General features: G+C 44.6%; 1 protein-coding gene across 3 annotated transcripts in view; it reads right to left on the bottom strand.

Moving 5' to 3' along the window:
* The window catches only part of npas1 (neuronal PAS domain protein 1), a 63,448-nt gene that overhangs the window by 22,938 nt on the left and 25,920 nt on the right, over positions 1-14,590 (bottom strand). For all 3 annotated transcript variants that reach the window (XM_085796443.1, XM_085796444.1, XM_085796445.1), the window contains 2 exons: positions 7,300-7,467; positions 5,551-5,789 (listed from right to left, as the gene is read on the bottom strand). In XM_085796443.1, coding sequence (XP_085652569.1) covers positions 5,551-5,789; positions 7,300-7,394 — 334 coding nt within the window. In that variant the 5' untranslated portion in view covers positions 7,395-7,467. The remainder of the gene's footprint in view (positions 1-5,550; positions 5,790-7,299; positions 7,468-14,590) is intronic.

The raw sequence follows: 14,590 nt of genomic DNA, 5'->3' as shown, positions 1-14,590 counted from the left end.
TAATCGCAGCGTCCTTCTGTGGCGCAATTATCTTCTCACTCTGACATCCATCCCTCCCTCCATCTCTCCTCTATCTCCCTCCGTCTCTCCTCCGTCGCTCCCTCGCTCCTTTTGCGGTCGAACATAATTTGAGTGCAATTAACTTCCCTTAAAAGCCCCGGCTGCTTTAAACGCTGTGAATTAAAGGGTAGGCAGACGCAGGGAGAACGCGAAAAGAGGTGGGGGGGGGGGGGACAGAAGTGAGGTGAGGGAGACGGAGGCAATGAAAAAAAAAAAAGGAGGAGAAGGGGACAGAGAAAGAGGGAGAGAGAGAACGAGTCGAGGCAGAATGAAAGTCAATGTCACAGCGCTGGGGAGGAGAGAGGTGTGTTTGACCTCACTAACACAGACAGTAAAACACTTGAGCTGGCCCTGTTGCTGGCAGTGAGTTGTCATTGTACTGTACTTTATAAAAGACTGAGGGGCTCTCCAGCTGCTGCCCTGCACCTGCTAAAGGTTGAGTCGCTACAGATTTGTGAATTTGAGAATCTATTCAACCAAAAGTTTTATTTGAATGTCATTTTTTTTTCTTTTCTCTTTTTTTTAAAAACTAAAAATCAATCCATAATAGATTAGACTGCTTAATTCAATGGATAAAGTGTGGCAACTTGGCCTTTTATTATTATATTCAGGTTGTAACCACCCTGATAAGATTAAACTCACCAAGTTGTATAAACACGTGTGTGGATTTTTGACTTCTTTTTTGCAAATTAGTGGGTATTTGCTAATTCAGGCACAGAAATTTCAAATGTATGTTTTATTTATCTAATAAAAAGTGAATACAGGTCAATATGTCGATATCGTTAAGTCACTGTGAAATATCTTCTGAAATTTATTGATATTCACTTCAGAAATCCAACACATGATGTAGAGGTTTTAAAGAGCAATTTCAGACCTTGACATCTTGTTTTCTCTGACCTCCAGTGGTTTAACTTCTCAGCTTTGGCAATGTTCATTGTTACATGCTGTTCCCAGATCTCTGCAATAGCCAAAGGTAAAAAAAATTAAGGGTCTGGATAAAAATAACACTTAAATATCCTTTAAGAAGGCCAAGCTTTATCACAAAATCTTCCTTTAAAGCAGTGGATAAAGGCATCACATCTTTTAGCTGAAACAAATCCTTCTTAAGGATTAGGAAATCATATCTGGAGAGACAGAAGGCAGATGGGGGGCTAAGCATTGCTACACAAACATTTCAATTCTACCACAATAATGGAGCAGTATGAGCTGATGGACCAGGCTTTGTATAATCCACGTCCATGTTATCCATCTCTGCTCACCACTACCACTTTGCAAGGAAAAAACTGACATAATATTATGGTCTCAGTTTTTGGTTTAAGTCTCACTTCAGGTATAAACAGCTAATGCTCTTTTCCCACCGTCTCTCCCAGACTCTACCTTCGTGTTGTGGCTCAGGAGAGGATTAAGTTGTGTGAGGGAGCTCAATCAAGACAATAATTTCATCCCCAGAAAATGACACAATAACATGGCATTTCACACTCAACGCCAACATCTAGTCCCATTTCTCCAGGTGTGTAATAATATATAATAACAACGCAACAGGTAGTGTTGACTCACTGGAAATGAAACCACCATTGCACCACTGTAAATGAGTTTCAGTAAATAAACATTTTTGAGCTTTTTTTTTTCCTACCCAAACATTAAGTGCAGGATCCCTGGACCTCGACCCCTCCCCACCCTCAGTGTATATTTCTATTGCTTTGGTTTTGCTCTTGTGTGGGTATGTATGCCCGCCCGTCTATTTATGCTCTGGGCTTGGCGTGATTTGCGTTGAGTTGTGACGAGGGAACGTGTTGGAAAAGTTCGATAAAAGATTCTAAAATAAATAAGAGGTAGAAGAGAATAGAAAAAACAAACCGGTGCCCCCCCAAAGCAAAATTTACTCAATATAGAGAGGTTTTAAAATATAAATGATTTCAAATAAAAGGGATCGGTCCTTGAATGCGCTGTGCAAATAGGCAAACACACATGCATACACGCGTGCACACACACACCAACCAAATGGGAATGAACATCATGGGTCATTTTACTTTTCCTCCCTTCAGCCTTTCCTTGTCGTTTGTTCCTTCCTTCCATAATCTGTCTCTCCCCCTCCTCCCCTTCTCCTGCTCTCTCAATCTCTCTCTCTCTCTTTCTCTCTGTGAAGGTCATGCAATTGATTTTCCTCTGTCTATTCATTTTTCAAGACTGGCTTTGAAACGTGGGAAGCAGACAAAAGCCACACCGGCCCCTCCCCTTCTCTCCATCCCTCTCCTCCTCTCTCCTCCACCCTCCCACCTTCGTTCCCTCTCTGTTGCCCCTCGCCCGTCCAAAAAAAAAAGAAAAAAAAAAACCTCGGAAAAGCGGGAGTGTGGACGAATGCAACCCCCTCCCCATCACCCATCCCGCTCTCCGCACTCCTCTCCTTCCTCACCCCTCTTTTCTCCCTTTATTCCTTCTACATTTGTCCCTTCCCCTCCTCTGCGTCCTCCTCTCCCTTTCAGCTGGATCTCTGACCACATTCCACTAACGGAATTAAAGTCATGCATCATACTTAAAACCCTGCCAATGCATTGTGGGTAGACTTGTTCAAACTGATGTCCAAATTAGCATCGCATTTTCAGCCTTGGCTCTGCCGAGACTGTGTGACCTGCTTGTAAAAACCTACAAACATTTAATAAAATACACACATATCAGATCCCGACCCAGCGGCAGAAATGTTAAAGATAATTCAGACTCGAACGTCGTCCATAGCTGGCGTGTGTTGCGATTCACGGTTTGTCAAATGCCTCGCAATTTTCCACGACCTTCGCACGGCTGCTCTTGGGTTCTATATATTTACAGTTATGGTCCACATTTGTGTGAGCATTCGCCTCGCATCCGTCTTTCCTGCACACCTCAAGTTCATGCACAGGACAGCAGAGCCTCTCGCACACCTACTTTTCTATAGAGAGTGTAAGTGCTATCAAGGCCAAGGAAAAGCCTGGAACACTGAGGCAAAACAATTTGCTATGTGTAGAGTGCAGTCAAGGCCACAGCTGGGTGTAATACGCACCGGTGTGTAGATACCGTTCAGACATTCAGATGGTGCTGTGTGGTAGAAACCTAAGTAATTTAACGAGAATACTGTACCAACTCGAACAACTGGACATTCAGAAATCTATTGTTGTTTTAATGGAGAACTACCTTTTTTTTAATAAACTGTATTGTTTTAGTTTTGAAATATGAACAATAATATCCACAACTTGTTCACATTAGCATTTAGTAGAGACCTGTGTAGTTCAGTCACGATGCTCATTGATCGTAAGTTTTAGACTGTTTCATTGACGCAAAAATATTTGTGCAGCTTCCTATGTTAAGACACTTTCAACAACTGATGCACTGAGAGGTTTTGTATACTTTGTTAAAAAGAAAACTATGTTTATATTCCCTTAAATTTAAAGGGCATTCAGTCCCTCAATAGTTAGAAAACTCACAAAAGGCAGATTAAGAAAATGACGATTAAAATCTCAGGGGGAGGACAGAGTAATCTTTGGGGATATGATATAGTGGTAAGACAAGCCTCATAACTTACACATTCTATTGACATGACTGTTTCTTTTTTATTGTGGCTTATATATTTCTTTAAATTAGAGAGGATCAGTCATGAACACACTCACACAGACACATAAACAGACACTCACACACACACAAACACGCACACTTCTAATTGTACTGTAGCTGCATCATTTCCCCTCACTAATAGTAGCAATTAGACAGCCTGTATAATTACACTGTCCTCGTTATATAGTTAATTTCTGTAATCACAAATCGCACCAATAGTTCCCTCCCTCTTTGTGTATCATCTCCCTCACACACAAAGTCAAACACACACATACACACACACACACACACACACACAAAAACACAACATACATTCTATTCATACCCGCACTATAGTCCATTGAAAATCTACGCATTCATGCACATGTATGTTTACAGGTTTGTGACGTGTGCTCACATACGCAGCAGCAGTAATTATGGTCGCTAATAGAGGACTGGATAATTGTCCTGGTCCCAACTGCATTTTTGTGGCGTGTGGTGTCTCTGTGGGTGGGAATAAGTGGGCAGATCAGACTGCTGAGGATTCATTTTGATTAAAAGAGGGACGAGAGTTGAGACGTGGATTTCAGTGGTTTGTGTCCACTGGCAAACACACATCAGCACATTTATCTCTGCTGTGTAATTTTCTTAAAGGCTGGACTGCAGGAATCATCAGCAGAGAAACTATCTATATCAGCCTTTTTAATTTTGTTTCAGTGTGGATATATTGCTAAAAATAACAAAATCTACAACTTCATGAAAGTTTACGACTACTGTTTCCTAACAGAGGTCTAACCAAAGTTTTAAAGTGACTATGGTCAGGAGTCCGAATCTCCTCAAGGTGATCAGATGTTTTATATTTTAAGACTGTCCTGATATAATTATTCCCTGAGCTCCAAATAGTGTTTGCAGCCAGAGAGGATGGTGGAAAATTGCAGAGGAATTCTTTTTTGATCAATAAAATGTAGGTTTATTGATCTAAAGTATACCGGAGTCACTTTTTAATGCAGCTAATTGTGTGTTCTCAGAGAATGCAGAACAAATTGTAGTGATGGCCTTGATTGCATCAATGGACAGATGCGATTAGATGCAAATTCACCAGGGGGGGGACGAAGATGCATCCACACAGGCTGATGACGTCTCAACCTGAGTGAACGATTTGCATGTATCTGGAGGCTTCATGTGTCTGCATTATAAACGTACAGAGAGGAGAGGGGATGACAGAGAGAAGCAGAGTTTCTGGTGTTGTGAAAGCAATCAGCAGCTGCAACACAAACACACACATGCACGCACACACCATTAACATACAGCTGTTTGTGTGTGTGTGTGATGAAACATGAATGGTCCAGCAGGCAAATTTGTGCAAATTTACTAAGGTGAGAATTTGCTTGGTTGTCTGTCTGAACACACGCTTTCAGGACAGTGTTTGGGTGTGGCACATACTCTCCTCAGTTAAAAAATGATAGTTTTATAAATGCAATGAAAATCTACTGTCACGCACTGAACTTAAAGGGATAGTTAAACATTTTCGCAAATTGGCCCATTGCCATAATCCCTATAGTTTTAGGAATACGTTTGTTACCTTTAATTTCTGGTGCAAGAGAAGTTATTATCTCATAGCGTGGGGAATGTGCAGGTCACAACTTGTCCACGAGAGCGTTTTGGAGTTGTTGGATTGTGTATTTGATGAGTTTGTTGAGGGAAACCAAGAAATTCCATTATCCTCCATAGCGTAGCTCTGAGCAGTTTGCGGCTCTGCTCCGCCGTTCTAAAAAAAGCTTGCACCGAACCTACCCCTAAAACTATAGGGATTATGGCAATGGACCAATTTGCCAAAATGTTGATCTATCCCTTTAAGTGAACAAATGTCACTTGATAGCCACTGTTCTTATTCTTTCGTTTTTTTTCCGGGGTTTCTCATTCGCTCACCTTTGCTGCAGTTGCTGTCCCCCTCCAGCAGAGGGCTCCAGGGCGGGTCCCCCTGGCTGGCAAAGGTGCGCATGTGCAGGTAGCTGATGGTCAGCCGGATGACCGAGGCTTTGTCCAGCTGGCTGGTGATGGCCCCGGGCAGCGGCAGCATCTTAGCCAGCTCGAAGAATTCGAAATTCTCCTTCCCCCGCCGTGAACGAGCCGCATTGCGAGACTTCTCTTTACGCAGGTTCTGGAGACTGAGAGGGGAAGGGCACATTAGAAAAAAACAAAGGAGGTGAACGGTGGTGTGGCAGCAGACAGAGGGAAGTAAAAAATGGAAGGAATATATAAATGCACAGAGGAGAGAAAGGAACTGAAGGGCTGAGAAAATGGTCTGAATCAGCAGTGTGTAAGATGAAAGAAACTGGTAAGGGGTATCACATAATGGCCGCTTACTGACCACCTGTTGATTGATTCATGCTCTGTATAAATGACCTGAGCATCAATCTAAAAAACTCATTTCATAAATACATATGATGGTAATGGCTCCTGCAATTCAAGTGAAACAATCTCCATTCTGACCCATCTCTTGCAGATTGCCCTGGTAATTACAGACAAACTCCCATCTTCTATCTGGCAGAGCACAGTCCTAATAATGCCACTTGCTCCAAAATCCATATGTGAAAACACACACACACACACATGCACACGATCTCACATGGCGTATCTCTCACTTTCCCTCCCTCCCTGCCTCCCTTGCTCTCTCCCTCCCTTTCTCTCTCTCTCTCTCTCTCTCTCTCATCTGGTCCCGGGCTGGTGAGCTGAAGCCGTGATTGAGGGATCAATAGGAGAGGGAGGGGCAGAGTGACAGAGGGGGGCCGGGGCTCAGGTAGCCTGTCTCTCTGATTGGGTATTGACTCTCTTCAATGAGGCCTGAGTGGTGGAATTATGTTGTCACAGCCACTTCACAATTTGTGTCGGTGCTGCGCTGGAATAAAGTGTGTGCGTGCGTGCGTGCGTGCGTGCGTGCGTGCGTGCGTGTGTGTGTGAGCGAGAGAGAGAGTGAGAATGAGAGCTAGAGGAGAAAGAAGAACCAGCTTTTCTCCCTCGTGTCTGTGTTGTTGATTCTCATCAGGGCCACGGCTAGTGTGTATGTGTATGTGTATGTGTGTATGTGTGTGTGAAAGAACGAACAACAACAAAGAGGACTGCACGTAATGTGTGTACATATGTTTATATCTTAATCAGCTGACACAGTTGCAATTCTCTAATAAAGTGAAAATTGTTTCTGTTTGTGTGCGTGCGTGCGTGTGTGTGTGTATCTCTGTGTGTTGTGGACTCACAACCCTGCCAGCGCCCCTGTAACATCTCATTATTATACTGCCTCGACCCTAGCCACCGAGAACAATCAATACACACACATTGATTCTGCTTAGTTTTTATATCCGCCTGTAAATGACTGCCCATTAATAATTCCAGCCAAATTTACTTAATCTCCCAGTAAGGGGGGGGGATTCAGCGCTCTGACAGGATTGGCAGGTGAGCAACAAAACAGGTTATATGTAGCACCTTCTGGATTGTGTCTCATTGATAGGAAATTCTTCTCCGGGCTGTCAGTGTGTGCAAGGGTGTTAACGCATAGATTTCACCTTGCAGCGATTAATTCATAGGCATGCATGCAGGCTTATACAGTATCCGCCTCTGTGTCTGTGTGTGTGTGTGTGTGTGTGTGTGTGTGTGTGTGTGTGTGTGTGTGTGCTGTCTCACCAGGGCAAGGTGGGAGGCTTGGCCAGTAGTCCTTGTAGGAAATCCCACTCCACACTCACACACTTCCCCTCGCTGACAAACGGCATGGTCGCCATCCTTCTCCCAATCGCGTGCCAACGCCGCCTTTAACGAAGGCTCTGATTGGCTGAGGATGTGACAGACTCAGACCTGGAGATGAACGTGAGAAAGCAGAGGAGGTGCAAAGAGATAGAGAGGATTAATTCAACTCATTTAAATAACATACATTTAGAACATTTCATAGACCCTTCAATTTTCCCCCAAAAAATCACAATTTATCAAAGACACAGAAATACAAAAGACAGAAAGAAAGAAAGAAAGAAAGAAAGAAAGAAAGAAAGAAAGAAAGAAAGAAAGAAAGAAAGAAAGAAAGAAAGAAAGAAAGAAAGAAAGAAAGAAAGAAAGAAATAGTGAGGTTGAGAGAAAGCAATTAAGTACTCTATGTACTTCCGCACAGAAAGGTCAGGGGCTGTTCCCAAGGTAATAGACATAAGACAAAACACCGAGCCTCCTCTGAAGTCACAATTAAGCTGAAAATCACAGATCTCTGAATGTTTCCCTGAGAGAATATTCAGAATTGTCTCTGACCGACGTTTCAAGCTAATCACTCTCTCTCTAAAGATGAAACAGGAGATGGTCACAGTTGTGCCACCTTCTGCAGGTCTCCAGCTCGACCCTCCGGTGGCGGAAGATGCCAATATTCTTCCCTGTCCTCGAACCGAGCCCCTGCTCCTCCTCCTCCTCCTCTTCCTCCTCCTCCCCTCTGTGCTGTGTTGACATTTAAAGGGCTAGTGTGGCCCCGAGCACCGCGGTGTCATGCCCTTGGGCCTCAGATGCCCTCTCTCCCTCTCCCTTTTACTGCCTCGCACTCTCTAACCGTCTCTTTCTTTGGCCCGGCTGGGTCAGCACTATCAAGTCAGTAGAGCTTTGCCGGGGCAGTAGAAAATGGATTATGTCTCGAGTTTGAGCATGGTTATGCTGACCCTGGCTAAGAGGGGTCGGCAGAAGCTGGGCAGGTTTGGCAGATATCATTTCGCAAATCTAGGCTACAACAGCCAACATTAAATGTATGCATGAAAAGTTCTTGGAGCAGTTTCAAAGGCAGCAGAGTCAATAATGGTTTCAACAAAGAGAAAATAGTTGTTGAAAGGGGAGATCGGGCCAGAAACACACCTTTAGCAATTTCATTCTATATTTAGGCAGTGATAGTAAAGGAAAAAAGTTATCTAAAAGTATTATGCTGTTAGGTTAGTGATAGAAACTGAGGTAGTAGATCTACAATGGATATTTACTTCCTAATACCTTCTTAAAGCCTGCAGTGTTTATCCAAACACATAAATGGAGATCGAAAGCATAATGCTCACAAAATGATTTTGTTCGGCATGCAGCCTATGTAATGTTTTCCACTTTCTGTTTGCTGACCAGTAGCACCTACAGCCTTTTTTTAAGTGTAAAACTTTGTGCTGCATCCCACTCAACTAAAGTCTTTTTCACAATTATCTGACATCTTTATTTAGATGATGATGAATAACTTTGAGAAAAATAGATGAGTAATTGCAGCTTGAAGGTACAGTAGCTCCATTATGACCAAGTCAGTATAGGAAAATAATGAACCTGGTTCAATTTTCCAGCCCTTTATTTAACCTTTAGAATAAAGGGCACTTCCATGAAGAGAATATGTTGTTGTACGTTTACATTGGACGTCATGCTGCTATAGGAAACCTTTATCTTTTTCCCCTTCCAGCCTCCAGCCTGCGGCATTGACAGTCCTCTTTTCAGAGAGTCTGGTGAAGAGGAGACAGGGTCGAGCAGAGGGCAGTGCACCTCTGTCTAACAACTTCACCTCCGTCACCTTCCGCGGCTCACCTGGATAAATGCACTACATGCCAAATTAGACCGCGTACAGTAGGACGGAGGAGGCACAGGCGGGAAACAATTTACCCTGAAAATTTTCACTGCCTCACAAACGCACACATGCATACACTCACACTCTCTTTTTTCCCATCCCATATCTGTATGTTTATCTCTTAATTGACCCTATCTGTGCTTATCTAATCTCGCCCTCCATCTTTCTGTCTCGACCTATCTCTCCATCTCTCCCTCCCTCTATCTGGGCCGACACAGGGGCGTAATGGACAGGGGCCTCCACAGTAATTATTCAATCAGCCTCATAACCTTGTCGCAGGTTGGGCGGCCCATTAATGCACTCACCCAAATGGACCCCGCCACTTTGACTGCTAATGCTCCGGCTAGCTATAGCAGGCAGCACAACAGGCTGAATGTCAGACGTGTCATCTAGACGGAGAGAGTGTGAAACAGTCCCATCAACAGAAAGTGAGTCGGCTGACTCTGACTCTGACTCTGAAACGGCACAGTGGGAAATGTATGGAAAAGGAAATGTGGACTTCTGAGAGCACTGAGAGTAAAAAATATACTGCGCCCACAGCTGTAGAGATCAACCTGTATCAAGTGTGACCGCAGGTGTTCACAATGTGTTGCTGCAGTGCTACATATTCATAAGTGTGGTGCATGTGTGTGTGTCTGAGAGACCCCTACCCTATAGAGCCGTGCTCTCTTGGCATGGTCTCAAGAAGCAGCAGAGAGGAGGGCACTGCGGCGAGCGTTCACAGCCGCTGTTTGCTGTGCGTTCCTCTCTGGCTGCTCGCTTGGCTCCCGCTCTGTTTATTTTCAGCAGGGACATTTAATTAGGGCCTCCAGCTGTCAGAGGTTCGTTAGCGTGCCCCTCCTCTCCCCGAGCCACCCCTCCCCGTAGGGAGTCAGGGGCATCAGGCAAATGAACACATTTAAGTCAAACAGCACGCAGACAGACAATAGCCCCGCTGCCATGCCACCAGCTCCCCTAGGTAGAGACATGGTTGTTTTATGCCTCATCTCCCCAACCCCTGGGGCCCAATACAGAGCCTGGCCAAGACTGTGAATGTGGAGGTGGAGGCAGAAGGAGCTCTCATAGCCCACTGGAGACAGCATGCGCACTGTGATCACGCAAAAAAAGGTAAAAAAGAGCAGGGCCAGGCCTCGCGATGTACGCTTTTACAAGAAGAAAGGAGCAGTTACACATCTGAGGAGTTTTATGATTTTTGATGTTCTCGTAAAGAAATCTGACAAAGATATCTGAGCCCAAGTATTAAAAAAAAAACTTCTACTTTTCTTCAATGTTCGTTTAAAAAACTGAAAAAACACACACCACATACTGTGACTGTCACAATCAAAGTCTGCAACATACAGGCTGCAGCATTACTTCATTTTCCTGTACTTGTGATCCATCCATCCATGGGCATGAATGAGCCCCATAATGTTTGCAAATGCATCTCCAATGTGTGGCAGCTGTCAACATCTGCAATGTACCTTTTTTTTTGCCTTTAATTGACAAGATAGGGGGAATGACACGCAACAGATCAGCACCATTGGGAATCAATCCGGCGATCACTGCTTTGGGCATTGCCAACGTGGGACCACTCGAGCACCGAGCACCCCAGCAATGTGCTTTTAAGCAGCACCCGCTAATCATTCTTTTTGGAGACCTGCAGGCTCCTGGCTCGAGGGCTGAAAAGCCAAAACAGGCCCTGAAAGGTGATGTGTCTAGAATCAAACTGGCCTTTTTTTTTTTTTTCAAACAGAAACTTCAGAAAAGTTAATAATAAAAGTAATAAAGGTTTTCAGACACCACTCCCTCTTTCTCCACCCTCACCAATCTCTAATTATCTCCAACCAAAGGTAAATGCGGAGTACACATTAAACAGCAATGTAAGATATTCCTCTGAATAATATTTTATCAAATAGAGATCGTTCAATATCATGGTGTAGGTGTAGAAAACATGGTTGGAAATAACATGAACAGAATATTTGATGGAGCTAGTTTTCTATCTTGCCTTTCATGATGTTGAGTAGTTGTAAATGAGTGTCTGGAGCGTCCGGGGAGATGAAGTTTGGTATTCTGGTTGGAGGGCTGAAAACTACTTATCATGCATTACGGCCCTGGTTGGACCCCAGGATTTGGAAGTCAAAAGACTTTTTAATGTACAATTTTTCAGCCGCTGATCAATCGACAGCTGCTGGACATGAAGATCTCTCTCCCTCCTCTCTCTCTCAGTATTCCATATTCGGACTCGCTCGGCATATCGGAGCGCCGTCTGCGGTTGACCTTGACGACTCTGGATCATTCCCAACCCAAGGTTCTCTCCAACTCTCAAGGGCCTTGGCGTCACCCCCCCCCCCCTCCTCAACCCCCTTCGCCTCTCCCATCATGCTCACCATCCACCACCACCAACACCACCCCCCATCTCTCCTAACCCCCGTCTTTGCTCCTCCCTGGCCCCTGCCAGGGTCATTAATTATCTAATGGAATCAATACGGCGTTAGATTGGACCAGCGTGACCCCACCCGCCCCCAGGTATCTCTGTGGTGATGAGGAGGAAGAGGAGGGTTCGGGAAGGGTGTAAAGGAATGATGATAACAGCTTGGATGAGGGAACCGGCACCGTGCAGTCACAGTGTGGACCGCCCCTAAACTGGAAGAATACAGAATAAAGAGATCAGCGATAAATAAATGATTAGAGTGGGGGGGTAGAGGAGGTGGGCTGGGTGGGGAGCGGATGGGGGATGGAGAGAGCGTAAGTAGAGGCAAATCAGACAGAGAGGGAGAGAATGATGGACGGATAAAGACACAGATGAAAAAAAAGGAGAGAGAAAGAGATTTGCTAATGTTCACCCTTGGTAATCAATATCTTTCTCCTCCTCCTCTTTTATTACACAGAGCTTTGGTGAGCGGGCTTTGATGTCCACTCCTCACGGGCGTGGAGCTACGCAGAATCCAATCCATGCCTGTCATAATTACCGTCTACCTCGACCCGAGAGTACACAAAAGAAACGCTCCATTTCACCTGCACTGTATTAAATATCAAGTTGAAAGTAGGAGCAGACAGAGTCCTGTATATTTACAGTATTTACTAGAAGAACTGCCCATTCTCTGCAGATGGCTCTCCAGTGATTTTTCACAAATAAATACTGTCAATACTGAGTGTGAGTGTCAAATGATCTAAGTAGTATAATAACTTGAAGGGGGACGCTGCCTTTTATCGCATTAGCTGACATTTTCAGCAAAGAGGACTAATATTGTATTCATCACGTCTTCATTTTATTTCTATTATAGAGGGAAATAAGAAAAATGATCTTAACTGAATATGCAAGTTTGTTAAAATTATTTTAACCCTCTTTTAGAAGTCGTGCAATCCATCCTGAGGGTTCGAAAATGTATTAAGACACAGAGAACGATTCACAGGGATAAATAAAGTCACTTTCAGAATAAAAAGGAGTGCATTAAGCACAAATGTTCAGTCCATCATGAAGTTAACCGTCCCTGACTCTGATGACATCTACGCTTGAAAGATAAAACCCTGGGTCAATAAAATAGCCCGTGTCAAAATAATGGGTGCAATCCATTCTGAGGCTAACTGCCCTGACCTCAACGTAAAGCTATGCTTAAGGGGAGAAGCGTGACTTAGGGGGAAAAAGTCACTGAAATCATTTGGAGTGCTGTGCTTTCATAAAAAAAAAGAGTGCTAACGTGCCGATTTAGATTTGTTCCCAATGCTTCCATGTTTTTCAAAAAGTTACTGGTGAACAAACGGGAGACAGGAGCCTCTTCCTACCTCCGACTGTGGAAGACTCAGCTAAAGTGGATGCAACTCTCCAGAAGGCTGAGGATGGTAAATCCACTCCTGCAGGCAGAGACCACATCAGCACTGACCTCCAAATAACCACAGGCCAAAGAACAGCACACAGGGTCACTCAGTCTCTCCAACACACACACACACACCAATATGTGTACCGAACAGCAGGACTTGGAAGCACGCACACGCACACACTCTTGCTCTGCACACCAGCGCGGGGAGACGTCCACTTGCTAATACAGACACATCAATTAGCATGGTGCAAATGTCAGAGTTCAGAGCAGTGTCAAACTCTTGATAAGAGTTGCACAAGTTGTGTAGGTGTCTCGCAGCAGCACACAGGGGGAAACAAGGATACCCACCGGCCTCATGCTACATTCCCACACATTGCTCGGAGTTTGATGCTTTGTTTGAATGTTTCTAGATAAATTGTTAATCTATGTAACTTCCACTTCATGTCGTAGCATAAATTAGAGAACAGGAAAGAGGAAAAAGACATGAAAGAGTGATTGTGAGGAAGACGTGAATCTTGCAGCGTGCACCTGCTCAGATATTCCATTTAGAGGGGAAAAGCGAGTGTGGATGCCTATACATCACATGCACGCCGCACGTGTGTGTACGTGCGTGCGAGTGAGAGAAAGCGTGCACGCGCAGGCTGGTGGATCCCTTCAGGCTGGTGTGTGAATGACAGCAGGGGTTATGTAAGGAGCCACAGCGGGGCCGGAGTGGACAGTCCGACCGGAGATCAGGTCAGCAGAGTGTGACACTAAACACATCTCCCTGACACCACGCTGACACCCTCTGTCACAGACCCACACACTGTCTGTCAACGCTCTTCACGCACACACCACGCACGCACAGCGGGAGCAAGGAGTGTGTGAGCGGCTGTCTGTCAACACACCAGACACTGACCACCTTAGTGTGTGTGTGTGAGAGCAACAGAGAGAGACAAAAATATCAAGAGAGTAATAGACACAGGAAGGGGGAGGGGGGGAGGGACGAAGGAGTATGTCTACCTGAGAAAAGTGAAAGCTGCTGTCTGCCTACTGAGATTAATTCATAAATTAAGCACAATAAAAAAGTCATTGTACTTTTCCTCTCTGTCATGGTTCTTCATTTTTGTATACCTGGATTTATGACTTCTGTCTGATCATGTGATTGTTTTTTTACGCGCTGAGGAATCCAGCAGTAACGCCGGCGCAGAAAAATAAAAGCGACGCTCCAGCTACTTTTTATTACGCCTCTGAAGCGTACACTTTTGCTGCCAACATTTTCACGCTCACAAAGTCAGGGTCTGTCACACAGTTGCTGTTCACGTTGGCATGGACCGCAGCTCCTTAAATCCAAAGAAGGAGCCTGCGTCTGGGTCTAATAAAAAAAAAAAAAAAAAAAAAAGGCCTGAAGGTAGGTCACGACCAAAAGGGTCCCTGCACATGCGAGAGCTGAAACGGATGGAGAGGCTTAGTGGCTCAGTGGGCCGGGGTATAAACTGTACCGTGCACATGCAATGACACGGTCTGACCCTGTTTCGTGTCAGCGTCTCTGTACAACCTTTACGGACAGTAAAGTGAAGATTTTCAACAC

This window comes from Trachurus japonicus, chromosome 13 (genome assembly GCF_045865225.1).
Source record: "Trachurus japonicus isolate A0001 chromosome 13, Traja_1.0".
NCBI classification, from domain to species: Eukaryota; Metazoa; Chordata; class Actinopteri; order Carangiformes; family Carangidae; genus Trachurus; species Trachurus japonicus.
The sequence above is the reverse complement of the archived record's forward strand: the minus strand, read 5'-3'. Positions and strand labels throughout refer to the sequence as shown.